This window comes from Macrotis lagotis, chromosome 2 (genome assembly GCF_037893015.1).
Source record: "Macrotis lagotis isolate mMagLag1 chromosome 2, bilby.v1.9.chrom.fasta, whole genome shotgun sequence".
NCBI classification, from domain to species: domain Eukaryota; kingdom Metazoa; phylum Chordata; class Mammalia; order Peramelemorphia; family Peramelidae; genus Macrotis; species Macrotis lagotis.
The window spans coordinates 334,864,199-334,890,465 of NC_133659.1; the positions used below are offsets into that span (position 1 = coordinate 334,864,199).

General features: G+C 49.8%; 2 protein-coding genes across 2 annotated transcripts; one reads left to right on the forward strand and one right to left on the reverse strand.

The window, feature by feature from the left end:
* Positions 1-158: 158 nt before the first annotated feature.
* On the reverse strand, positions 159-7,952 carry MCAT (malonyl-CoA-acyl carrier protein transacylase). Its single transcript, XM_074227105.1, has 4 exons — positions 7,533-7,952; positions 5,082-5,169; positions 4,045-4,262; positions 159-1,256 (listed from the first exon to the last, which is right to left on the reverse strand). Exons 1-4 carry the CDS (start codon positions 7,935-7,937, stop codon positions 825-827), a joined length of 1,143 nt encoding a protein of 380 aa, XP_074083206.1. The 5' UTR covers positions 7,938-7,952; the 3' UTR covers positions 159-824.
* A 3,314-nt stretch (positions 7,953-11,266) lies between these two features.
* On the forward strand, positions 11,267-26,066 carry TSPO (translocator protein). Its single transcript, XM_074227116.1, has 4 exons — positions 11,267-11,370; positions 18,994-19,191; positions 24,323-24,461; positions 25,143-26,066. Exons 2-4 carry the CDS (start codon positions 19,010-19,012, stop codon positions 25,326-25,328), a joined length of 507 nt encoding a protein of 168 aa, XP_074083217.1. The 5' UTR covers positions 11,267-11,370; positions 18,994-19,009; the 3' UTR covers positions 25,329-26,066.
* Positions 26,067-26,267: the final 201 nt, after the last annotated feature.

The window sequence follows — 26,267 nt, forward strand, 5'->3', positions numbered from 1 at the left end:
GAGAAATCAATTAAGAAATTCAGCATCTCCAAGGCAAAGGGGAGACCTTCCTATTGACATCCTGGACAAGTCCACCATGCTTGAAAGATAAGGGTAACTGCAGGCAGCTTTAAAAGCCTCCATGTGAAACCACTTAAGCCCCCCCCCCCCCCCCCAGTCACCCAAGGCCAACTAAGTAATCCCAAGGTCAATGGTTCAAGCCTCGAACCAATGACCTAAGCCCCAGAGCTGACAGGAAAAGCCGGTAGGGAGCCTGCCCTTCCAGGTCCACATTCCCATCCCAGGTCTGTATTTAGCCATAGTGTGGGTGTAAAGATCCCTTACTAGTCATGCTCCTTCTTGGAGCTTCAGGTTCCTCACTACACTGTGTCTTCATGATCCTCATAAGGAGGAATATGGGGGATGATGCAGAGGCAGATTTTGGGACGATGGAGGTCAGGAGGAGCTTCCTCTTATAAAGGACGGGCTGCTTCTCTGGAGGCCTGCCAGCAGAGGCCAGTCTGTGGCAAAGGGCCAAGCATCTCTGGGGAGGCTGGAGGGGCTCCCCTCCCCTGCTTGGGAGCTAACCCTCTGGGCTCTACAAGAATGTTGAGGACAGAATTCTCCTGTCAACTTTTTTTGCAGACATGAAATATTTTCAAAGGCCACTTGACACAAGACAGCCCCCAAAGAACCCAGACTCTCATGGTGCTCAGAATGCACTTTCTATTTTTACCTCTCTTTGGGGCCAAAGGCCTGAAGTCAGTGCAGAGAATGGTTCTGGGAGGGAGGGAGGTGCCAGCTGCAGGCCCTGGAGCCACCCACTCTTCCAACCAACCCCTCAGCTAGCCCTCCAGGGGCTCCTCCTCCTCTTCCTCCTCCATCACTTCCACATGGCTGTAGGTCTTCCAAGCCTTGAGGTTACAGTTCTTGAGGATGGTCCCCAGCTGCTTCCCAGGACCCACTTCAAGTGTCTGCGGAAACTCTGTCCCCTTCCTCCGCTCATAAATGGCATGCATGGTCTGCTCCCACTTCACAGGCAACACGACCTGCTTGACCAGCAGCTGCTGGATGTGTCTGGCATGCATGTACTTGTTGCCATCCACATTGGAATAAACGGAAACCAAAGGTTTCTTTATGTCCATTTTCTTTAAGACTCGAGTCAGCGGCTCCAAAGCAGGCTCCATGAGGCGTGTGTGGAAGCCTCCACTGACGGGCAGCAGCCTGGTCCTTTTGAAGTGGTACCTGGAGGAGTTCTTCTGGAGGAACTGTAGGGCCTGGAATGGAACAAAGTACCATCAAGGGCTGGGCCAGGGCTCGCTGTCAGGACCCTGAGGACCCACACTGAGGACTTCAATTTGGTCTTAAGAGTTGGGAGGGAAGGGGAGGTCCAAGCTCTTAGAAAAGAGAGATGAAGGGATGAGACCCCTGGTGTCCTCAAACCCCATGTCCAAAATTGCCTCCACTAATCAGTGCGCTGGCCACTGGACCCTCCTGAGATTCGGACCTATCACCTCCTTCTGCGGCTAGACCCCTAGGCTGAACCCATTCTTTTTAAACTCCTTCCACTGAACTCATGAAGAGCCCAAAAAGCTCTTCACTCAAACAAGGAGGATGGATAAGGTATCTCTCTAAATGAACACATATGAGCTATGGAAGAATGGAAGAATGGCCAATAGTGAGAAGGAAGGTGCTCTGTGAAAATGGGAGAAGGGAGAAATGAGTTCAAGGGATGGGGAAGCCTTCTAGGAGGAGGTAACCCCTGTACTGCACACTGAAGAGAGAAAATAATTTCAGCAGGTTGAGGGGGGCACTGTGGAGGATGGCCAGGGCAATACAGAAAGGACTAGAATATTTGGCTCAGACCACAGGAAGCACTACTCAGGGAGGTCAATGTGGGATTTGCACTGAGCCTCCAAGGGAAACTACTACAGCAAGAGAGGAAAATGACTAACCAAAAGGGGAATGGCCAGCACCTGACTGGAGGGGCTGCAGGAGACAGGAAACACTTAGGAATTGTTGGTGGAACTGTAAATAGACCAAAATAAACTGCAGAACAAAACATTCACAATAGCAGCTTTTGGGGGTATCTGGTCAGTAGAAATGAACTGGGGGTGTCCATCAGTCGGGGTGGCTGACAAAGTTGTTTGTGGTATCTAAAAGCAGTGGGGCAAGATGAGGGTCTAACAAATGTTTCTAATGAGGAATTCAAGGAACATGGGAAGACCTGTGTGAGATGAGGCTAAGCCAGAATTATAAATAGTTGGTTTCAGGCTGACAGGAATGACCCATCTTGGTGGAGGAGACAACCTTCCTCTGTCAAAGATGGAGGCTGAACTTTGTGGCTGAAACACTTCCCTGCCCTAGCTCTGGGACCCTCTGGTCTTGGGAACCCTGTGTCCATCCAGGAAACACTACATGAAGGAAGGGTCAGGCTCAGCCCCTTGGTCCCCCAACTGTGCTTTCCCACGTATCCTTGTTAGATGGAAGGGGGATGGGATGGGGACCTATGGACTGTATCATAAAAAGACTGATTTAAAAATAAAAAAAAAGGCAACTCTGGGACCCAGAGATACTAGATGATCATTAGGATGGAGATGAAAGAATTCTGTATCCTGGAGTCGGGGGCTCCTATGGCCTCAAGCAAATTCTATAATCTCCGTGAACACCTCAGATCTCCCACCTGTGGAGGAAGGACCAGAGGACCCCATGGATGCTGGGATCCTGGGAAGCAGATGGGGCATCTTCTCCAAAGGAGGGCCTCAGCTTGGGAGCTGTCGTCAGACAATGGTCCACATCAGATTCATGCCTTTTTTTTTTTTAGGTTTTTGCAAGGCAATGGGGTTAAGTGGTTTGCCCAAGGCCACACAGCTAGGTCATTATTAAGTGTCTGAGACTGGATTTGAACCCAGGTCCTCCTGACTCCAGGGCCGGTGCTTTATCCACTGTGCCACCTAGCTGCCCTAGATTCATGCCTTTTCAAATCCAAGCTCCTCATTTCAGAACCGAGGCCCAAAGGGCAGCAGCAGCTTGTCTGAGGCCCCATGTCTGGCTAGAGGCAGAGTTAGGTTTGGAGGGGCCCAGCAGGGGCTCACTCCTTCTTGAACCTGGAAGACAAGGGCATGAACACTGCGCCCTCGGTATGGCTCTGCTTCCTCAACCTTTCCCCTGGGGAGGAGGACCAAGGCTCCCAGACCCCCTTGATCCTCACCAACAGAATGGAGAAAACTCAAAGGGAGGGGGTGGGGGTGGGGGGGGTCACTGCATGCAGACTTGTCTCAAGTGCTGGCCCATTCTCTACCTGGTCAGGTCAGACTTGCTTGTATGGATCCAACACTGTAGCTAAAAGTTGGATGGGGCTCAGGGATGGATGGTCCAGTTTGGCCTAACAGAGAAGGAAGTTGAGGCCTGAGCTCCAAGGGAAGTCACCTGCCTGAGGTCACAGAGCTGGACCCAGACACCTTCTGATCTTGAGGATGGTGTCCCTTCCATTCTGTCATGCTGCCTCTTGTCTGCCAGCTGGCATCTCCAAGGCAAACAGGGGTGATGTGCAAAGGGTCAAGGACCGGGACCTAAGGCCCTGCCTTGGCCACTCACCAGTTGTGGGACCTGAGAGGGTCACAGAATGTTACTCAGTGTCAATTTCCCCCTCTGTATAACCTGGAGAATAAAGCCTACATGACCTGCTTCCTCCACTAAGTCCTACTCTGAGTCTGCCCTGGTCTCTAGGCTTTCCAAGGCCCTGACAGTTGGCCCTGCATCCTCCCTATGCTGGAAAGGTTTCAAGGGTGAGCTTGGCCCTGCCCCAGGGAGGATCCTTAGAGCTGCTCTAAGTGGGTCTGCAAGATGCCCTCGTGGAGGGAGTCCCCACTCAGTCTCCTTGAGATAGTTAAGTCATTCCCTCCCTCCCAGGGTTCTCAGAAAATTTCCAGGAACTCTCCTGGGAAGCCATGCTTAGTGTCTTCTGGCCTCGGTCTGGCCATTCTGGCACAAGCATGAAATCTCACTTCTGCTTCCACATCTTTTTACGTCCCCCATGGCCTCTAGGGTTTCAAGGACGCTCACCTGGAGGTGCCCAGAGATCACTCGGCAGTCAGGAAACAGATAGTTGGCCACTTCACAGACAGGCTGCTCGATGCCCAAGGTCTGGCAATGCTCTCTCGCCTCCAGGCATGCCACCTTATACTGGGACTGAGGCCTCCCCAGGACTGACAACATCCCACTGGGCACGACCTCTGATGCTTCCTGCATGGCCTCAGCACGGACTCTGACCGCGTGCAACCCTAACAGGGAACAAAGGCAATCAGTCATGTGGCATGTGATGGGGGTTCAAAGACAGTATAAGGACAGTCTCTGCCCTCAAGAGGCTCCTATTTTAATGGTGGAAACAAAGTAAATAGCCAGGGACATACAAGGCAGAGCTAAGATTTCAACAAAGACACCAGGAGATAAGAAGAGAGCTGGGAGTGTGGAGAGTGTGAGTGTTTATGTCTGTGTATCTGTGTGTCCAAGACCTTTGAGGAATGACAGATGCAACTCTGGGAGCTCACACAGGCTGGCCTTCACTTCCCAGAGTGACACGAAACTAAGGCATCTGGGAAGGCAGGGCTAGAAGAAAGAAGAAAAAGAGTTCAATGTCCTAGGAAGCTGAACCACATACACAGTAACATTGTGTTTGCTGAGACAGGAGGAGAGCATCCGCTAAAGGGCAGAAAACAAAGCACTTCTTCAAAACTTTGTATTCCACAAATTAGTGTCTTTTTTGGTTCAGCCATATGACTTTATCACTTTGGAGAGGCATTAACTGGCTTATCCTGGGTGCCACACCAGTGGAGAGCGGGGGCAGACCCTTCTGGCTCCAAGGCAGGCCCTGAAGCACTATGCTATCCTGACTCTCACTACAACTGCCATTTTATAGATTAGGAACCTGAAGCTAAGGAAGATGAAGGGATGTAGTCCAAGTCACAGCCAGAGGCAGAACCAGGACCAGAAAACAGCTCTTCTGGGTCCAGTGCTCTCCCCATTGCACCTCACTAGCTCGCAACTCAGTTACTCTGCCTGCCACCTCCCCAGAGCCAAAGCCCACAAACGTCCTTTAGTACCTTCTTCAAATCCAAAGGCACCAGCAAATGCAAGGGCTGCAAACTCTCCCACGCTGAATCCAGCTGCAGCAACACAATTCTCAATAACCTGTGGCAAGAGATGCAGAAACAAAAGGTCAGCTCGTGAAGGAGGGCTCTGAAATCATGAAGGGGAACTGGACTTGGAGACTGATGCCTCTCTGTGAGCAGCAAGGAATCCTGTGCTCCCCTGAGGAGGAGAGGCTTCCAGGATGGTCAAGGTTCCCTCTTGGCGACAGGAAAACTGAATCCTCCAATACAGAATGAAGTATTTTCTTTTAGTTTTTTTTTTTTTTAACAAGGCAAAGGGGGTTAAGTGGCTTGCCCAAGGCCACACAGCTAGGTCATTATTAAGTGTCTGAGACCGGATTTGAACTCCTGACTCCAGGGCTGGTGCTTTATCCACTACACCACCCAGCTGCCTGCAAAATGAAGTATTTTCAATAGTCCACAGTTGGTTTCTGTGAAAAACTCTCTTTTCCTCAGTGCCTTAAAGTGTCCCTGTACCCTGGGCCTTTTTCTCCCTCTGGTGAGGGCCTTTCAGAATCTCTATTTTGAGAAAGGGCCCAGACTAGCCGTGCTCTTTTCCTCTCTTGGCTCTGCTTCCACCTTTGCTTGTCTCCATGCCCCATTCATAGCTCCTATTACACATGGTTTTTCCCCCTTAGAATGTAAACTTGCCAAGGACAGACACTATTTTTCCTTTTGCTTGTATTTCTATCTTCAGCATTTCATACGATTCCTGGCACAGAGGAATCACTTAACAAATGTTAGCTGCTGATTGACAACTGGACTACAGTAGAGAGGATAAACCAACATGGGAGACTACGGAAGAGAAACGACAGCCAGCAGTAAATCTACAAGCACCGTGGGGAGGTGGGGGAAGTAATTAATATGAAAAGCTTCATGGGGTCTGAGCCACGACCTTCTCCCTTTATTCCTCTGCCTCACAATCTTTGCAATATGCCTCTCCTATGCCCCAACCATTTCCTTCTCCCAATTTATCCATTCCCACTGCCTGACAGACCTTTGCACGTCATCCTCCTAAACTGGAATGCTTCCTTTCTCTCTTCTTTGCCGGTGTACGGCCCTTCTCAATTCATGCATTAAACAAGAGACACTCGGAGGTCCTTCTAATTCTGCACCGATGAACCTTCCACCTCAAAAGCTCTAATTCAGGGTGGCTAGGTGGCACAGTGGATAGAGCACCGGCCTTGGAGTCAGGACCTGAGTTCAAATCTGACCTCAGACACTTAATAAATTACCTAGCTGTGTGGCCTTGGGCAAGTCACTTAACCCTATTGCCTTGAAAAAAAAAAGCTCTAATCTCCCTTCACCCTCCCCCTATTTGACACTACTGGAGCCTGAAAAAAAATTAAAGAACATTACAACTGGTTGGAAAAAGCCACTTGCCAATAAGCATGCTAATATTATGAATGAACTGGCAGCCGGGTGGTGGAGTGGGCAGAGGGCTGAGTCTACAGTCACCATGAATTATCTTCCTCAATTCAACTTCACTCTGTGTGCCTCAGTTTCCTCATCTGAAGATGGAAATGGTGAATCGTACCAGTGTCTTTGCCAAGAAAACTCCAGCTGGGATCACGAAGAGTCAGACATGAGTGAAACAGTAGGAAAGCCAACTTCGTGATTGTGATGATGATGCTTGTCCTTCCTTCTGGAAGATCCCGCCCTCCGGATGCCAAGACACACACCAGAAGCCTCCCTGTGTCCTCCAGAGCCTCTGGGTCCAGCGGCCACATGGGATTCAGGACGACTGGAGATGGGCCTGGAGGCGCCTAGGACCACCAGCCAGGGCTCTTCACCATCCTCCTCCTCCTCCTCCATCCCCGGCAGCAGCACCATGCTCGCCAGCTTGTCTGCCATCTGCAGTTTGCGGTGAGTGACCGAGGCCGGACTGGACCTCGGGTTCTCTGGAGCCCCTCATCTCTGGTCAGAGAAGTCTGCCATCAATCAGCCTCTGCCCCTTGAGAAACCTCCGGGGCAGCTGGGTGGCACAGCGGGTAGAGCAGCGGCCCCAGGCTCAGGAGGACCCGAGTTCAAATCCGGCCTCACGTGGCCTAGCTGTGTGACCTTGGGCAAATCACGGAACCCTCTGCCTTAAATAATTAAAAAAACCAAGTCTGCCAAAGGGGGGATGCAAACGTGAACGGTTCGGATTGGGGGTCCGCAGCCTGTCATCTGCCGGTGGCTCGAGGCGGCATGTTGGGGCAGGCGGGGCGCGCAGGCGCGGCGCGGGGGGTGGGGGCGGAGCGCGCAGGCACGGGGCGGGGCGGAGCGCGCAGGCGCAGGGCGGGGCGGGGGAGCGCGCAGGCGGGGCGCGCAGGCACGGGGCGGGGCGGAGCGCGCAGGCGCGGGGCGGGGCGGGCGGAGCGCGCAGGCGCAGGCGCAGGCGCGGCGCGGGGCGGGGCTCACCTCGGGCCGCCGGTGGCGCAGCGCCTCCAGGGCCGCCAGCGACACCACGTAGAGCGCGGGCTGGCAGTGCGCCGTGCGCTCCAGGGCCTCGCGCGGCCCGCGCAGGCTCAGTTCCAGCAGGTCGTAGCCCAGCACGCGCCCGGCGGCTTCGTAGAGCGCGCGCGCGCCCGGGTAGCGGAGGAGCGCGCGCCCCATGCCCACGGCCTGGCTGCCCTGGCCCGGGAAGAGCAGCACCGAGGTGGTCTCGGGGCTCTGCCGGGGGCGCGGCGGGGGCGCCGGCCGCGGCTCCGCGCCCACCGTGGCGTCCCTCAGCAGCGCCGCCACGTCCACCACGTCGGGCGGGCCCCGGGCTGCCGCCGACCAGAGGCGCCGGCGGAGCGAGCGGGCCGCCATGACGGCCGCCATGACGGGCGCCCTGCGTGACGTCGTCGCGACGCGACGCCGCCCCGGCGCGCCCCTCCGGGTGCGCGCGCACCTCCGTCGGCTCCGACGCGGAAGCCAGAGGCCGGAAGCCAGGCTCCTCCCCCCCCCCGCAGCGCCCCCTGCCTCTCGGAGCGCAGACGTGGCCGCCGCGCTGGCCGGGCACCGGGGGGAGCCGAGGCTCCGAGAGCCGGCCACCTCCCCACCGGGCTTGGGGTGCATCGGCCCCCCGAAGCACAGGCCTCCCCCGCCGAGTGGGGGTGTCTGAGCTGTGTGACCCTCGGACAGAGACTGGAAGGCAGAGCCGAGTTCAGGGCCTGCCCCGGAGCCGTCCTGGCTGTCCGGGCCAGTGTAGCCTCTTAAATTGGAAAGCTGGCACATGCGCGTTGGCAGGAGCCGCTGTCATCTGGAGCTCCCTAGACAGATAGCTCTGGGACGCCCCCAATGATGGGTAGAGTGGTGCTTGCTTAGCTAAGGATTGTGGGAGCAACTGCTGGGGAACGGACAGGCACTTTGGTGCCCCTGTCAAAAACCCAGGGATTTCATTCTGGTCCCCACACCCAGCCACAGGTGGCAGACACACTGGCAAGCATGCTGCTGCTGCTGGCGATGCGGAGGAGGAGGAGGAGGAGGATGGTGAAGAGCCCTGGCTCAGTAGTCCTAGGACTGGGGTTTAGATCCTGCCTCCAATGCTTAGTGTATGTGTGACCACCCAGGGCAAGTCAGTCAACCTCGGAGCCCCAGTTTCTCTGGCTCAAAAACAAAAGGGTGACTAGTTTCCTTCCCCAGCCAACTTGAGATCTAGGATCCCTTGACCTGGCCCTTGGGGGTTCTTTAAGGCCTTGTGAGTTTGTGATGCAGGTGGGATCAGGAAAGGTTCTCTGCTGAGCCAAACCTCGAAGGAGAGGATGGAGTGTCCCCTCAGGCCCAAATGTTTGGAGACCAGAGCCAGCGCCCCCCCCCAGTTAACAGGTCAGTTTGTAGGTCAGTGTTGCCTGGAAAGAAGAGGGTGCCAGGGAACATCAAATGAAATCAGCCCAGAACGAGGAGGGCCTTCAATGCAAGGCTTTGCCCAGTGCCCTGGGATGACACTGAAGATAGCGGGGCAAGTATAATCAGTAACTCAGTGGCCTCTTGCCCACTGGGGCTCTAAATCTATGATCTTTGGGCTGCCAAGTCACAACTTCTCTGGGCTTCAGTTTTCTCCTCTATAAAATGGGAGATTGGTGAGCCTGAATCTAGACTCTGACATTGGGTAGCTGAGTGACCTTGACTCAATGAGTTCTGCTTTCCCTTCTACAACATGAGAAAGCTGAATCTTATCCCCTCAGGGCTGGTGGGAGGAAAAGACTCAAAAGTTCTTTGATTTTTCTCACTTAACTTCTAGGTAAATCTTAGTTAAAGGTCACTGGTGGCAGACTAGTTCAGGGTCACATGACCAGGAAGTGTCAAATTTGAATTCAGGTCTTTCAGTCTCTGTCCTCTACATTGTCCTGCCTCCCACTGTGAATGGATGCTCCTCATTCTGCCAAAGAGAGGGGTGATAAGGATGAAAAGGAGGGAAGGAGGGAAGGTGCTGAGCTGATCCCAATCTCTTCTGGGACCTTAAGCCTCAGATCTCTGATTTGCAGGGACATCTCTGAGGATCTGGGAGAATTTGTTACCATAAGGTTTGGGAGAATGATGGAATCATGGATTTATATTGAAAAGGGACCTTCAAGGTCATCTATAACCTCAAGAGCAAGAAGTGACTTGCCCAAGATCATACAAGTTTTAAGTAGCATACACAGGATTTGAACCAAGAGCTTTTAGGATGCCCAACGTCCCATCCTTTGACCAAGTGAATGAATGTATAGATTATTAAGCACTAACTTTTGGAATTACAAACAAAAGTCAGACAATCTCTGCCTTCAGGGAGCTCCCATTCTAATGGAGGAGACAACTCATAGGGAAGGTTTCAGCCACAAGTCACATGGGAGGGACCCCAGATCCTAGGGGGCAGCAGCAAAGCAACTGGGCAGGCCTTGTCTTTAATGCCATTTCCATGGACAAAATTCTGACTGCTGAATATTCCAAAGGGGCCAACTGAGGCTTGGTCTCAGGATCTTGTCCCAGTGTGGAATGCATCAACTGTGGTTTTTGAGTTCCCCATCTATGGAGATCTTTGACAAAGTCTAGACACAGGCTAGAGAAATGACAAACCCCAAACACCAAATGGCATCACAAAGAGCTGGGTGTAATGGACTGAAATGACCCAACAACATTCCCAGCTCCTGCCCTAATGTCTGCCACATAGTACTTAGTACTCAGTAACTGGGTGACCTTGGTCAGGTCCTGTATCTATGACTCAGTTTCTTCCTCTGTCAAATGAGGGGTCAGACTCAATGAGCCCTAGGTCCGCTCTGTTACTGCCATTCTGGAATCTCCTGATGTCAAGGTCTCTGGCAGGAACAAGGGCTGCTCAGAGGGCAGGAGCTGCGGCTGTTGTAAGAGAACGCTGGAGGACGGATGAGACCATAGAGGAATGGGGCAGATGGGGCCCAGGGGCTACAGAATTAGTTTCATGGTGGAACTGGAACTGTGGGCAGAACCTGAACCTGCAGCTGTCAGAGGCCAGAAGGGGGCAGAGTAGGGATGGAGGCAGAGACTGGGGGCAGGGGCAGAAGGGGAGAACTGGGAGCCCCTGAGTGGATGAGCCTGGTGTGTTTGGGGCAGGGGAGGAGCCCTGGCTAATGGGAGAGGAGGGGAGAGGAGGGCATCACAAGAGGGAATGGGGCACAAGAGGGAAAGGGAAAAGGGGCAGCTAAGCTGGCACAGTGGATAGAGCACCGGCCCTGGAGTCAGAGACACTTCATCATGACCTAGCCCGGTGGCCTTGGGCAAGTCACTTAACCCCATTGCTTTGCAAAAAAAAAAACCCAAAAAAGAGGGAGAGAAAGGAGGGGAAGGGAGGGAGGAGAGGGTATGGGGGCACAGTAGGGAAAGGGGGAGGGCAGGGGCTCAGATAAGTCCGAAAGCTAATGGAGAGGACCAGGGGCCCACTGGCTGAGGAACAGCCCCCATTTATGCGCCTTTCCAGCCTCTGTCCACACCTCCAGAATTTCCGAATGCTCAGGCCCGGGGGCCCTCCCTGGCCCCTCGGACTCTGAGGGGGCTGAGCCGGCCTGGGGCCTCTGTGGAGGGCGCTTCCTCCTGGAAGAGAGAGGTCACCGTTTTGGGCCACTAGAGACACAAACGGGCAAGTGAGGCCCCGCGGAAAGCCGGGAGGCGCCGGAGGGGAGCTGGGGCGCGGGCGTGGCCTCTGGGCCAGCCCTGGCCGGGGTGGGCGGGGAGGCCTCGGCTGCCACTTCCTCGGCCGGCTGGGCTCTGGGCCGTTTCGGGGCGCACCTTCCTTCCACGAGCCCTGCGGAGCCTCCAGGTGAGTGAGCCGGGGCCCCCCAGACCCGCTCTCGGGGCTTGCCCTCGGCGGCTGGGGCGGGGTTTGCGAGGGCCCCAGCCGAAACTCCCCGAAGCTGGAGTTTCCCTGTGGGTCCTGGCCCCCTGGGCCACCCGGGCAAGGATCTCCAAGCCCCTTCCTGGCTCTTGACCCTCCGGCCCCCCCAAGAAGCAGCGGCCCTTGGTCGTGCTCTGGGGCGCCCCTAAGAGGGCACCACCCTGCCCCGTGGTCCCGATCATTGGGGGGCCTCCTCTAAGAGACAAAGCCCAGCCCAACCCCACCCCTGGCCTTCTCTGAGCGGCTGGCCCCGGATGTGGGGGGCTGGAAGGAAGAGGTTCAGGAAGGCCTTGCCCTACTTAGCAATGGAACTGAGGCAACCCAAGCCTTCTTGCCATGGAAGTGTCCCAAGATGGAGCAGCCCGATTCTGGAGGGAGTGAGCTCCCCACCTCTGGAAGGAGTTGAGATGGAAGCTAGATGATTCCTCTGAGACCCACATACCTTCTGATGTTCCAGACTTTGATTTCTAAGTTATTAGACTGGCACCAGAGCCCTGGAGAAGCTACTTGGGGGGCAGGGAGAAGGGACCAAGACAGTTTTTACTGGTGGAGGATAGTTCCTCTTTTCACCCCCCCCAAGAATCTGGAGGAAAGGAGAGCTGCTGGCCTCCCCCTCTGCCCAGGGGCCACTTTTCATATTAGCTGGGGTATCCCTTTAGCTGTGGGGTTAGTGGGCATCACCTGCAGGAGTGGAGGCCACCCCGACTGTGGGAGGAGAGATCTTATCCTTTGGAATCAAGTTGTTTTTGTGGCTTGGTCACTTGGTAAACCTCCTGGAAGAAGAAGAGATAGCAGGGGTTCTCCCATTCCTGTTTTCCAGGTGAGGAAACAGAGGCCCGGAGAAGTTGTAGCTTGTCCAGGGTCACACCTAAGGCAGAAATAGTTAAACACAGCAGACCTCTGGGTCACTTACCCCATGAATGCATATTGCCCCCCCCCCCCAGGGAAGACCCTCAAAATTTAGCATAAAGAAAGGATGCATTTATGGTTCAAGAGTGTTTGTAGGGGGAATTCCTGCTTTCAGGGCTCCCAGGGAGTGAAAAAGAACTGGAGGATTCAGTGGACCAAAAGCTCAGGTCAGTCCATAGTGTTCCAGAGCAGCCAAGGTGAGCCCTGAGTGGTTCCATGTTGTGGCTCCTTCCCTTGGCTGGGGTTATCCCTCATTCCTGCCTGGGATGCACTCCTTCTGGCCTTCCTGCATTAAATAAACATTTAGTCAGAGCCTGCAGTTTGCCTAGCCCCATGTTAGATGCTGGGAATGCAAAGACAAAATGGGCCCTGCCCTCGAGAGGCTTCGCTTTATCTGTTCCTCGCAGGTGCCCTTCCTCCTCCTGAAGCGGCTGCTCTTCATTTCTTCTCCTCTCTCTAATGTCTGGAGGCCCCGCCTCCACAGAAGATACTTTGTATCCACACTACAGTCTTTGTGGTAACTTTGTATCTACTTTGATTCTACTTTCTACACGGTTTGCCTCCTGCAGAGTGGAAGCTTCATGAGGGCAGTTAGGTTCCGTTTTTGTCTTTGAAGCCCAGCCTCAGGGCAGCTAAGGCCTGCTCTGCCATAGCAGATGCTTAATAGAGCCATCAGTGCTGAGTGGTAGTCATCAGCCTCCTGGGAGGGAACAGTCCCCCAAAGCCCTTTCCAGAGAGAGTGTGGCTGCATTTTGGAGGTTGGATCCTCTGGTGCCATCGAGGCAGAGTTGGCTTGAACAGCCTCTGAGATGGGGCGGGGGTTGATGATTCTTGCCACAGCAGGCCTACTTTTTACAATCGGTCCTACCCAGGGATCTGAGAAAGGCACCAGGGGGACCAAGGTTTCTGAAGGCCTCCCTTGGCTATTGGGTATTCCATTCCCTTCCAAGGCCTTGGAAGTAAGCGCTTGCAGATTGGAACAGCTGTGGAGCATTGCATTAACGTCCTTCGGGGTGTTTTAGGAGGAGGCTAGGCCTGGGAATCATGAAGGGAAGGACCCTCTGCCCTGTCAGACAGACAGGGTTCCATTCTTAGCATCACTGACAATGCTTGGGTGCATTCAGAGGAGGGTATAGGGTCCTAAACTTGGGAGCCAGGAAGATCTAGATTATAACCCCACTAAAGACACCCAGAACCTGGGTGGCCAAGTCACTTCTCTTCCTCTCTGAACTTCATTTTCCTCAACTATCCACTGTGTTAACATGGAGAAGACACTTTACCTCTCTGGGACTCCTTATCTGTAACATGGGGTCCGGGGGGAGACGTTTAAATCTGATTCTTCACGATGAGGTCAATTTGTCCTCAGACAGTTTGCCGCCAGGCCCGACCTGTTCTTAGCACAGTAGGAAACGCAAGCTCATTCGGGTTGGAGAAGGCCAATTGTGATCCTCTTTACAGATTGAGGCTCAGAGGGAATGATAGACTTAGAGAGAGAGAAGAGACCCTAGGGATCAGCTTTCATTTTACAGATGAGGAAACTGAGGCTCTGAGAAGCCTTGTGAAGGTGAACCCATAATAATAGATTGCTTTCTCAATGTCTTTTCCACTCTACAAATGTAAGTCAGATTGACTCTAACTGCCACTTCATGAGGGAAGGGAGGGGATAATGTTTGTTATTTTTACAGATGAGGCTCCCAGAAGGAAGGGACCTGCCCAAGCCAGCAGAGCTGGGAAGGAGCAGCCCTGGGAAGCTAGTGGGAAAAACCCTCACCACAGGAATCCCACTGTGCCAAGGCTGTGGAGCCCACACCCCAAGCCAGTAAAGATGCAGTCATCCTAGACCTGGCATGTGGGCAGCTGGCAGAGACCAAGGTGTTAGTCCTTAAGGGGGTGGAGGAAGTCAGAGAAGGGAAGGGAAGGGGAGAGGGAGAGGGAGAGACTGATTATGCCACTAAGTTACTGTGTGATCTTGGATCAGTCTCTTCTTTCTCAACCTGTTTCCTCCTCTGTAAAATGACGGTCAGATTAGATCTTGAAGGATTGGGGCCAGCCAGGTCTTTGTTTTGTTCTATCAGCCCCACTGGCTGTTCCAGCCTGACCTTGTTTTTCACTCTTTGAATCTCTCTCTGAGAAGTGTAGCCTTTGGGGTGGGTGACCCAGGGACTGGACATAAAAGCTGCTCACTCTGACCCTGTGCAGGCCAAGTTTTTTTGTTGTTTTGTTTTGTTTTTTAGGGGTTTTTTTTGCAAGGCAGTGGGGTTCAGTGACTTGCCCAAGGCCACACAGCTAGGTCATTATTAAGTGTCTGAGGCCGGATTTGAACCCAGGTCCTCCTGACTCCAGGGCCGGTGCTCCATCCACTGTGCCACCTAGCCGCCCCTCAGGCCAAGTTTTTAAGCTTCATCCTAGGACTTGCTTGTTGGAGGGCCCCCCCCCCGGGTCTCTGAGGTCCTGCTCACTGTGCTACAGTGATGAGGGGGGAGAGAGTGTGTGTGTGTGTGTGTATGTATGTATGTGTGTGGCGCGGCACTGACCCAGGGACTTTCCTTTCTTAATTGCCCTGAATTGTAAAGGACCTGCCAGTCTAATGCAGTGGAGCTGGCCCTCGATCCTTTCTCCTCCCACTCTCCTCCCCACCACTGGACCCTAGTGTCTACTACATTACACCCTTCACTAGCTCTTTCTGATTTCTCACGAGAGTCAAGCTGATTCTCTGGGTCTCAGTTTAGTCATCTGTAAAATGGAAATGTCAGAATTCAGATCATTTAGACTGAATCATTCATTTCACTAATGGGGAAATTGAGACTCAGCAGAGATCAGATAAATTGAAGGTCACTAATTCTTGGGGCAGCCATGTCTCCTGACTCCCTCTGTGGGGCTCTTTCCACCATCCCAGGCTGCCTTCCTTGGTTCCGTTCCCTAGAGGTGAGCGAGGGCTGCTGTAGAGGGATTGGGAAGCCCTGAAGCTTCTTACATTTTCCTGTCAAATCATGACTTGATCAGAGGTCTGTGACTCTCCCTCCTACTCCAATAGGACCTGACTCTGTTTCCCTCCTTGCTGCTCCCTTCCTGCTCATTTATCAGGTGTTGATTTGAATTTGCCTTTGAGCTGAGAAAGCTAGGGTGGGTCTTGGGTATTCCACACCCCATGAGTGTCTTCAGCCCAACAGGAACCAGTGAGGGCATGTCAACATCTTTCTTCCTTCATGGGACCTAGAGTGAGGATTCTAAGACATCGAGCATCGGAGTCAGGAAGGACCTTGGGGATCACAGGCTTTCAAGGAGCAATAATGAGAACAATCATTTTAAAAACGTGTGACACTTAGGCTACCAGTATTTTTGTTTGTTTTTTGCTAGGCAATGTGTTTAAGTAGCTTGCCCAAGACCACACAGCTAGGTAATTATTAAGTGATGGAGGCTGGATTTGAACTCAGGTCCTCCTGACTCCAGGGCCACTCCCTTATCCACTGCACAATACCAGTATTAATGTACACTTTTGAAATTACAAAAATGGTTCACAAAAGATTGGGCAAGTATCCTAGAAAAGCCTATACAACATTAACAAAATATCAGGTCCATCACCCTAAGAAAGATTTCCACTTCTATACTGGCAAGGAGAAAGGACTGAAAGAAAATTTTAGAATATGTGATGCACGGGTTAAACAAACCCAATAAGCCTGCAGAAAAGTTTTTTTTTTTCATAACATGGTAGCTCCTTCACTGACGAACAGTCTAGGTAATGAACAGACAAGCACTATTGAAATTGTTCAAAGTGACTCCTCTCCTCTGATCGAGCTGATGAAATTATAAAGATTTAGGAGCAAAATCAAAAGACCCTGCGAGGGTGATGCCCATGGGAATCTAGCCAAGGTTACATCAACAAGAAAATGGTGATCCAGTGGCCAAGTCCTACAAAAACTGAGAGGATTATGATGGAGATTCACACTTGGGTTATTGCCACTAGAAACTGGACAAGGAGGGTTCCTTAGGGATCCCCAGCTTAGAGATCAACATAGGCAATACAGAAAAGTGGTGGAGAGCATACAACACATCAGAGTGTAAAAGTTTTAGTACCTGCTGAATACCCAGGATATAACCTGGTAGCTAGACTTATCCCATAGAGCAGAAGCTTGCCTAATCTTCAGGCAGCAGATCCCCAGACTACAAGTTCAGATCTCCAAAAATCCTGGAGAACTCAATCAACCAACTGTACTGGAAATTACCATCAAACCCATTGTTGCCCTCTGTCCCCAATCCTCTTAGCACAATAAGTTTTTTTATAACAATGATCTGATTACTCCAAATAATCATAATTTTTATTATATATTTTATTATCTATTATATAATATTATCCCCAATTACATGTTAAAACAGTTTTAAAAAATATTTTAAAAGTTTTGAGTTCCAAATTCTTTTCTTCTCACTATCCCTTCCCTCATCCATTCCTGAGATAACAAGCAATCAGCTACACATGTGTAATCATGTACAAAAATTTCCATATCAGTCATTTCGTATAAGGAGACATATTAAAAAAAGCATAAAGGGAAAATTAACTGACTCCAGTCTGTATTCAGTTAATATCAATTCTTTCTCTGGAGGCAGAGAGTCTGCTTCATCATTAGTCCTTTGGGATTGTCTTGGATCATTGTATTGTTGAGAATAGTGGGTTACTCGTAGTTCATTGGTCAATATTGCTGTTTCCGTGTACAACGTTTCCTTGACTTTGCTCACTCCACTTTGCACTGGCTGATATAAGTCATGCCAGGTTTTTCTGAGATCATCCTGCTTGTTCTTTCTTATAGTGTAATAGTATTTCATCACATTCATATGCCACAACTGTTCAGCCATTCCCAATTGATGGGCATGCCCTCGATTTCCAATTCTTAACCATCACAATAAGAGCTGTTATAAATATTTTTGTATAAATAGGTCCTTTTCCTTGTTCTCTTTGGGATATAGACTAGCTGATTAAAGGGTATGCACGTTTTTATAACCCTTTGTGCATAGTTCCAAATTGCCATCCAAAAGGTTGGACTAGTTCACAATTCCACCAACAATGCATGAGTATTCCAGTTTTCCCATATCCTCTCCAACATTGATCATTTTCCTTTTTGTCATAGTAGCCAATCTGAGAGATGTGAGGTGATCATTTGGTTTTTTAACCACTCATAATCTTTTTTTTTTTAGGAAAGAGTTTATTTATTTTGAGTTTTACAATTTTTCCCCCATTCTTGCTTCCCTCCCCCCACCCCCCACAGAAGGCATTATGTTAGTCTTTACATTGGTTCCATGGTATACACTGATCTCAGTTGAATATGATAACAGAGAAATCAGATCCTGATTTTTTTCTTTTTTTAGGTTTTTGCAAGACAATGGGGTTAAGTGGCTTGTCCAAGGCCACACAGCTCTAGGTAATTATTAAGTGTCTGAGGCCAGATTTGAACTCAGGTATTCCTGGCAACAGGGCCAGTGCTCTATCCACTGTGCCACCACCTGCCCAAAAAATCATATCCTTAAGGAAGAAAAATAAAGTATGAGATAGTAAAATTACATAATAATATAACGGGTTTTTTTTCTGATTTGAAGGTAATAGCCCTTGGTCTTTGTTCAAAGTCCATAATTCTTTCTCTGGATACAGATGGTATTCTCTTTTTTTCTTTTTTAGGTTTTTGGAAGGTAATGGGGTTAAGTGACTTGCCCAAGGCCACACAGCTAGGTCATTATTAAATTATTAAATGTCTGAGACCGGATTTGAACTTAGGTACTCCTAACTCCAGGGCCGGTGCTCTATCCACTGCACCACCTAACCACCTCTATATGGTATTCTCCATTGCAGATAGCTCAGAATTGTTCCTGGTTGTTGCATTGAAGGGATGAGTGAGTCCATCAAGGTTGATCATCACCCCCATGTTGCTCTCAGTGTGTACAGTGTTCTTCTGGTTCTGCTCATCTCACTCAGCATCAGTTCATGCAAATCTTTCCAGGCTTCCCTGAATTCCCATCCCTCCTGGTTTCTAATAGAACAATAGCAAACACTCAATCTTTAAGCAATAGAGAACAAATATCTTTCAAAATAGAGTCCTGATGATAGAGCACCGGCCTTGGAGTCAGGAGTACCTGGGTTCAAATCCTGTCTCAGACACTTCATAATTACCTAGCCGTGTGGCCTTGGGCAAGCCGCTTAACCCCATTGCCTTGAAAAATCTAAAAAAATAAAAAATAAAAAAAATAGAGTCCTGACAAAGGAGAGTGGAAACCATGAAGGAATGTGATATGATACTTCCCTGGCATCCCCATCAGCCTGCTGGTTGTTGGGGCGTGGAGGTCACCAGAGACAATTTCAGTCAGCCTATAGTAGATGTGCTCATATTCCAATGGTTTTATTCAATTATAAAAATAATTCTTTCATCTGTCTGTGCAATAGTCCACAGGACATTAGCTAGGAAGGAATAGTAGTGGAATCATCCCAGGGCTCTCTTCATCCAAAAAAATGAAGGGTAATGATGTTAATGAGAATGAGTGTGGTAGAGTCAAAACAAGAACCAAATCATCTGCCTCTTGACCTGTCCCAACCAGCCCATCTGCTCTATACTCCGGCCTACCAACTTTAATGGAACATCTGAGCCCTTTGTCTTACAGAGAGAGATCACTAGTCATGGCACATCCGTGGGTCCCTGCAGTCGGTTTCACACTGTTCCCGAGCATCGGCGGCATGCTGGGAACCCGGATCACCAGCCAGGAGGTTCCAATGTGGTATGCTACACTGAAGAAGCCAGCATGGCATCCACCCTACTGGACACTGGGTCCCGTCTGGGGGACACTGTACTCGGCTATGGGGTAGGTTGGGAATAGATTTAAATGCCAAAATATCAGTAGAATTAGAAGCATAGAATCTCTGAATTAGAAATGAATCTCTTCACACCCAATACAGGCGGTCATCTGCTTGTACACTTCTGGTGATGGGGATCTCAGTACTTCACAATGCAATCTATTCTGATTTTTCTAAAGTCTTTTGTATACTGAGTCATAGCAACCTGGTTGGATGGTAAGAACATGGACACACAAGGCAGTCACTGGCCTTGATGATAAAGTCTGCAACCCTGCTTTTGGCAGAGGTGATGGACTCTAGGTGTGGAATGTATGCTTTACGGCTGTGACTTTTATTGACCAAAGAGGGTTCTCTTTGATAGGGTGGGGGTGAGGAAAGGGGAATTGATGTAAATGGGACAGTGATGTAAAGAGGCATTGATAAAACTTGAAGTAACCAAAAAACTTGACGTTGGAGTCTGGAGATCTGGGTCCAATTCACAGCCCTATTACTTATCATGTAATCTGGGACCTCAGTTTCCTCTGCTGTAAAATAAGGGACTGGACTGGGGCCCTCCAAGCACACATCCATCCCTAAGACCATCCACCCTGGTGCAAGTTGTCACCTTAGCTCTTGGCCCTTTGAGGCCGACTGGGTCATGTGGAATCCCTCTTCCTGGAAATCACCCTTCAGGATCATTTTGAAGATATCTATCATGTCTTCCCATGAATCTATCTTATACTGGAATGGGCTGCTTCAGGAGGCAGTGAATTCCCCAGCTCTGTTCATCTACAAAATGAATCTGCTGGGAATTTGTAGGGGAGATTCCTGCTGTTCATGTTCATTCAATCATTCATCAAGCTAAGGGCCACTCACTGTTTTAGATGGTAGGATTTTTTTTTCTCAGTTTTTGCAAGGCAATGGGGTTAAGTGACTTGCCCAAGGCCACATAGCTAGGTCATTATTAAGTGTCTCAGGCCAGATTTGAACTCAGATGCTCTATTCACTGCACCACCTAGCCACCCCCACTCTGTTTTAAATGCTTAGGATACAAAGACTATAAAATGCTGTCTGTCCTCAAGGAGCCAATGTGACCATAAAACATACATATGTATATATGGATATAAAATAAAGTAACTTTTGGAGGTGGAAGGGGGAGGGCACAATTAGCTTCAGCTCTCAGTTTCCCCTTTTGTGAAATAGGGGTTGGGCTTAATGATACCCAAGGGCCCCCCAGCTTGGACCCTGGAGTCTCTGGGCTCTTGGAGGACTTGCACTGCTCTTCTCTTCCTGGGGCCTATGCCCCTGGTTACAGGTATTCCTCAGTAAGGATGACAATGGAAAGATTTGCCTCTTTAGGAGAAGTGGTGTGGAAAGTTGGCTTTGAAGTTAGGGGAGCTGGGTCTCTGTTGCTTATTACCCATGGGACCTTGGGCAAGTCTGTTTCTCTCTCTCTGAGTCTCATTTTCCCTGTTTAATGAAGGGACTGAACAAGATGGCCTGTCAGGGAGCCCTTTTTTAGAGGGGCCACTTTTAAGATTCTGTTTTATAGATGAGAAATTGAGGCTGAGAGAGAAACGAAATCAGGGCCATATGTCTAGTAAGTGTGAGAGGCAGGATTTGAACTCGGGCTATCTTGACTTCAGGTCTAGGTTCTCACTTCTGTTCCAACTGAGACATGTTCTTGGCTTCTTGGTCCTGGATCTCGGGATAATCCAAGAGCAGCCAGGGTCATTCAGCACAGCAACTCTGTTTCCTGTAGGGGGCTTATCTTTTTTTTTTTAATTATAAAGATTTTATTTATTTTGAATTTTACAATTTCCCCCCTAATCTTACTTCCCACCCCCCACAGAAGGCAATTGGCCAGTCTTTACATTGCTTCCATGTTGTACATTGAGCCAAATTGAGTGTGATGAGAGAGAAATCAGATCCTTAAGGAAGAAACATAAAGTATGAGAGACAGCCAAATCAGACAATAGGATATCAGTTTTTTTCTCTAAATTAAAGATAATAGTCCTTGGTCTTTGTTCAAACTCCACAGTTCTTTCTCTGGATACAGATGGCATTCTCCAGTGCAGACAGCCCCAAATCGTCCCTGGTTGTTGCACTGATGGAATGAGTGAGTCCATTAAGACTGAACATCACTCCCATGTTGCTGTTAGGATGTACAGTGTTTTTCTGGTTCTGCTCATCTCACTCAGCATCGGTTCATGCAAATCCCTCCAGGTTTCCCAGAATTCCCGTCCCTCCTGGTTTCTAATAGAACAATAGTGTTCCAAGACATACATAGACCACAGTTTGCTAAGCCATTCCCCAACTGAAGGACATTCACTTGATTTCCAATTCTGTGCCACCACAAACGGGGCTGCTATGAATATTTTTGTACAAGTGATATTTTTACCCTTTTTCCTCATCTCTTCAAGGGTATAGACCCAGTAGTGGTATTGCTGGATCAAAGGGGATGCACGTTTTTGTTGCGCTTTGGGTGGAGTTCCAAATTGTTCTCCAGAAAGGTTGGATGAGTTCACAGCTCCACCAACAATATATTAGTGTCTAGGGGGTTTATCTTGAGAATGAAATGGAAGGTGAGAGGTATAGATAATACCACTCCTGCTCAGCCTGTGACCCTGCTCGGCTGGGTGGTGCAGTGGATATAAGCAGGACCTGGAGTCAGGAAGACCTGAGACCAAGTCCTACCTCAGAGGTTTACTGGCTATGTGACCCTGGGCATGTCACTTAACTCCATTGCCTATAAAACCAAGATAAAACAAACAAAAAATCCCTCAACCAACCCAAGCAACAAGCCTATTACGTTGGATAGGATGGCCTCTGAGGTCCTTCCCAGCTCTGATATCCTCTGCTCTAAGGACCCCCCAGTCCTGACAGTGTTTGATGTTCTAATTTATTTACCAAATCCGAAATTCCTTGCATCTGATTCTAATATACCAAGAGTTAAAATCCTGGTCTCTGAGGTGGGAAGCGCAGAGTCTGGGTCCCTAGGCTTATCATAATCAAAATAGGGAGAGGTTATGTAACAATGTAAAGTTCTCTGTCCAGATTATTCGGTTTGATTCTCATAAGAAGCTGCTGTTGTCCCCGTTTTACAGATGAGCACACTGAGGCTGAGGGTGGTTCAGCGGGGTGCCCAGCATCACAGAGCTAGTGAGTGTCTAAAGCAGGATTTGGACTCGGTTTTTTGACTCTGGCGCAGCTCTCTACCCATTGGACCACTCAGCTGCCTGTGAAGCCCGGGGAAGACCCTGGCCTTCACTGGGCTCTGTGGCTGGACCTGTCTGGGCTGGACAGGGAGAGCTCCCTGGAGGCTGAAGCTGTCGTGTGGCTTGGCCGCCCTCCAGTGGCCACAGGAGGAACAAATCCCTGCCGTAAAGAGAATGTGTGCATGGCTCTGGGCAGTGGGTCGGGGCTCTGGGGGTGTTGGAACCAGGGTGGGGAAGGCCTGGATTCGGTTCCATTCCAATAATCTTCCCTCTTTGGCCCAGCAGCCCGCATTGTAGAAGGCAGATGGGCTCCTCAAGGAGCCAGGAAGGATGAGAGTGGATGGGCGCGGGCCCCTCTATTTGGGGCGCCGACCTCAATCCAATCCCACTTCTGACAGGATTAAGACTATGACTAGCCCCTCAATTTCTCTGGGCTTGGCTCTCCTTATCTGTAAAATGATGGAGCTGGAGTAGATCAGGGTCCTTAAACTGGGGTCCATGGACAATATCGGGAAGTCTGTGAACTTAGGTGGGATCAAATTAATATTTAGCCTTTCCTTCAGCTACTTGATTGGGGGGCAGTTAGATGGCACAGTGGATAGAGCACCAGCCCTGGAGTCAGGAGGACCTGAGTTCAAATTTGACCTCAGACACATTATAATTACCTAGCTGTATGACTTGGGGCAAGTCACTTAACCCCATTGCCTTGCAAAAACAAACAAAAAACCCCAACCAAACCCCAAAACAAAGCCTGATTGGGAGAAGGGTGCTTGAACTTCACCAGATTGTCTGCTGAGACAGTCCAGGATACCCAGAAAGGCAAGGGGGTCCAAGCTAGGCCTCTGGGGGTCCTGTGATCACTTCCAGCATGTCTCACAGTGACCTTTAATCAAGACCTGGGTTCTAGTTTAGACTTCAGTCCTTATCAGGTCTGTGACCTTGGGCAAGTCCCTTCAGCTGCAAAGCCTCAGTTTTCTTGCCTGTAATAATATCACCATTGCTCTCTCTCTCTCTCTCTGGGCTCTTATAAACTTTAAATGTGCTATGGAAAGGTAATTACTATTAATAATGAATTATAATTAATGTATCACACATTCTAATACACAATGGATTACAATATAGAATATATAAAATATACAATAATATTCTTAATTATATTATTGTAAGAACATGGCAATAAAACTTTCCAAAGAAATGTAATCAAAACTACACAAACAAGATGGCCAGAAAGGGGCTAGACAACAGTGCACATGAAAAAGATTTGGAGGCCTCCAGTCTCCCTATAAGAGAAAGTGTGATAGGCCGGCCGAAACCACACATTTAACCTTCGACTGGAGGAAAAGCAGCATAGTGAGGATGGAGACAGAAGAGCTGAGTGAGAGTTCTTCCTCAGGTGCCCATTACGTGGTCTCTCTTGGGCCAGTCTACACCTACATCAGTGGAGGGAATGTTCATACCAGGAATATCTCTTATAGATTAAAGTACAGGTCCAGAGTCTTCCAGAAAATTTCTCCTCCCAGTCCAGTGTCATAAATGCTTCTTCAACTCGAAAGGCCCCTGTTGGCCTCTTTCAGATGGATCCACCCCACCCCTGCAGTGTTGTGCTCAGTTCTGAGAATGTCAGAGTTGGGAGTTTCTTGCAGATGGTGGCCAGGACCATAAAGGGCCTGGAAATATTCTCATTCTAGAAGAATCTATTGAAAGATCTGGCTACTTCTGGATCTGCTTGGCCCCCAAGGGGAGAACGGGATCAGGGTCCAGAAGCTCTTGTGAGACAGATGCAGGTGGGGTATCAGGACAAACCTAAGGAGAGCTGTGCAGAGGGGGGTGATGGGAGGCCTTAGAGGGGTGGGTTCTTTACTATCAAGTGAGGAACCCTGGGATCAGTTTTTCCACCTTGCCTTCCACATGGAGCTCACCTCTGCTCTATGCTCTCTTTCAGATATGGTTCCTACCTGGTTTGGAAGGAGCTGGGGGGCTTCACCGAGAAGGCCCTGGTACCCCTAGGACTCTATGCGGGACAGCTGGCTCTCAATTGGGCCTGGCCACCCTTATTCTTTGGTGCTCACCAGATGGGCTGGGTAAGTCTGGGCTTGGGGCTTTCTCTGCTTTTTCTAGCTCTGACCCAGAGAGTGGGCAGAGCAGGGAGGTGAGCCTCCCTTGGATCCACTGTTTCTTTGGTGAGAGCCAAGGGAGAAACATGATAATGAAGATGATCAATAATCATGATGGGAATGATGACCAAAGTGGTCCTCCGCTCTCCCTCTCCTGATGCCCGGGGCTCTTGAAGCTGGAAAGGCTTTTTTTTTTTTAGGTTTTTGCAAGGCAATGGGGTTAAGTGGCTTGCCCAAGGCCACACGGCTAGGTCATTATTAAGTGTCTGAGGCCGGATTTGAACCCAGGTACTGCTGACTCCAAGGCCGGTGCTCTATCATCAGGACTATTTTGAAAGATATTTGTTCTCTATTGCTTAAAGATTATGAGTGTTTGCTATTGTTCTATTAGAAACCAGGAGGGATGGGAATTCAGCGAAGCAAGCCTGCAAAGACTTGCATGAACTGATGCTGAGTGAGATGAGCAGAACCAGAACACTTGAAGCCAGGTGTCTCCTGATTTGCACCCAAGGCTTCCCTGCAGCCTCTCTGAACTAAGGGGACCAGCAACTTCTACCTAGGAATTGTTCCACATTGAAAAGTTTCTGGGCTGGCATCTCTGGGTCTTTGTAAAGTGACAGTGACCACTTCCTTCTTGTGCTTCTGCAGGGCTTGGTGGAGATTGTCCTGACCACTGGGGCTGCAGTGGCCACCACCGTGTCCTGGTATCCAGTGAGCCGGACAGCCGCCCGCCTCATGTACCCTTACCTGGCCTGGATGGTGATGGCCACAACCCTGAATTACTGTGTCTGGAGGGATAACAGAGATAAGAAGCATCACCCTGATGCTGAATAGAGCAGCTGGGGGAGTTTCTGTTTGAGATGGGTCTCAGAACTGAGATGAAGATGCTGCTAAAGCTGCCCAAGGTTCTCAATTTGAAGCCTCCTTAAACTGGCCATCTCAGTGAGGAAGCAAAACACATTCCCTCTGTAGGTGGGACCACCCAAAAGGGGGCATCTTATTTTTAAATTGCCTCAAGGATTTGTCTCCTTGCCTCAAGATACATGAAAATTGGGATAAATCCAGTTTTTGAGACGGCCCTTGTGTCTGTCAACAATAGCGACAAGTCCAACTTGGTCCCACCATTTTGGTGAAACTGTAGCGGCTCATGGGCCCAACTTTTATATGCAAATAAATTTCTCAACAACCATATTGTTGTGAAGACCTTTAACACGAACAAGATCCCAAGTCCTTTCTGAAACTATAGGCTGTTTAAGGGGTGGGCAGGTGTGTGGAGAGAATACTGACTCAGGATTCTCAGAATCACAGAATCTGGGGGGGTGGGAAGGTCCAAGCCACACCTTGAAGAAATCACCACCAACACCCACCAACTGGTTGTTCAGCCTTTACTGGCAGATCTCCAAGGAGGAACCCATTCCTCCACCCCCCCCCCCAGGCAGCACATCCTACTTTGGGGCACCCCTTATCGCTGGGAATCTTGCCATCCAACTTCAATCCGCCTCTCCTCAGCTTCCACCCCTTGTCGACAAATAGAATCAAGCGAATCCTGCTCCTATTCTCATATCATGATCCTGTTTTTATTTCGAAAACTTTATTCATATTATTAACTTATCTGTTAATGATTTTCCTTGTTATATGCTTCAGTTCTTAGATCTAATCTTTACTAAACACTAATTTTTAAAAATTAAAAGAAAATCTTTGAGTTACAAAGTTCAAAGATAAAGAGCTGCCATTCCCGTCTCTCCATGATGCACATGCCCAGCTTCTCGAACC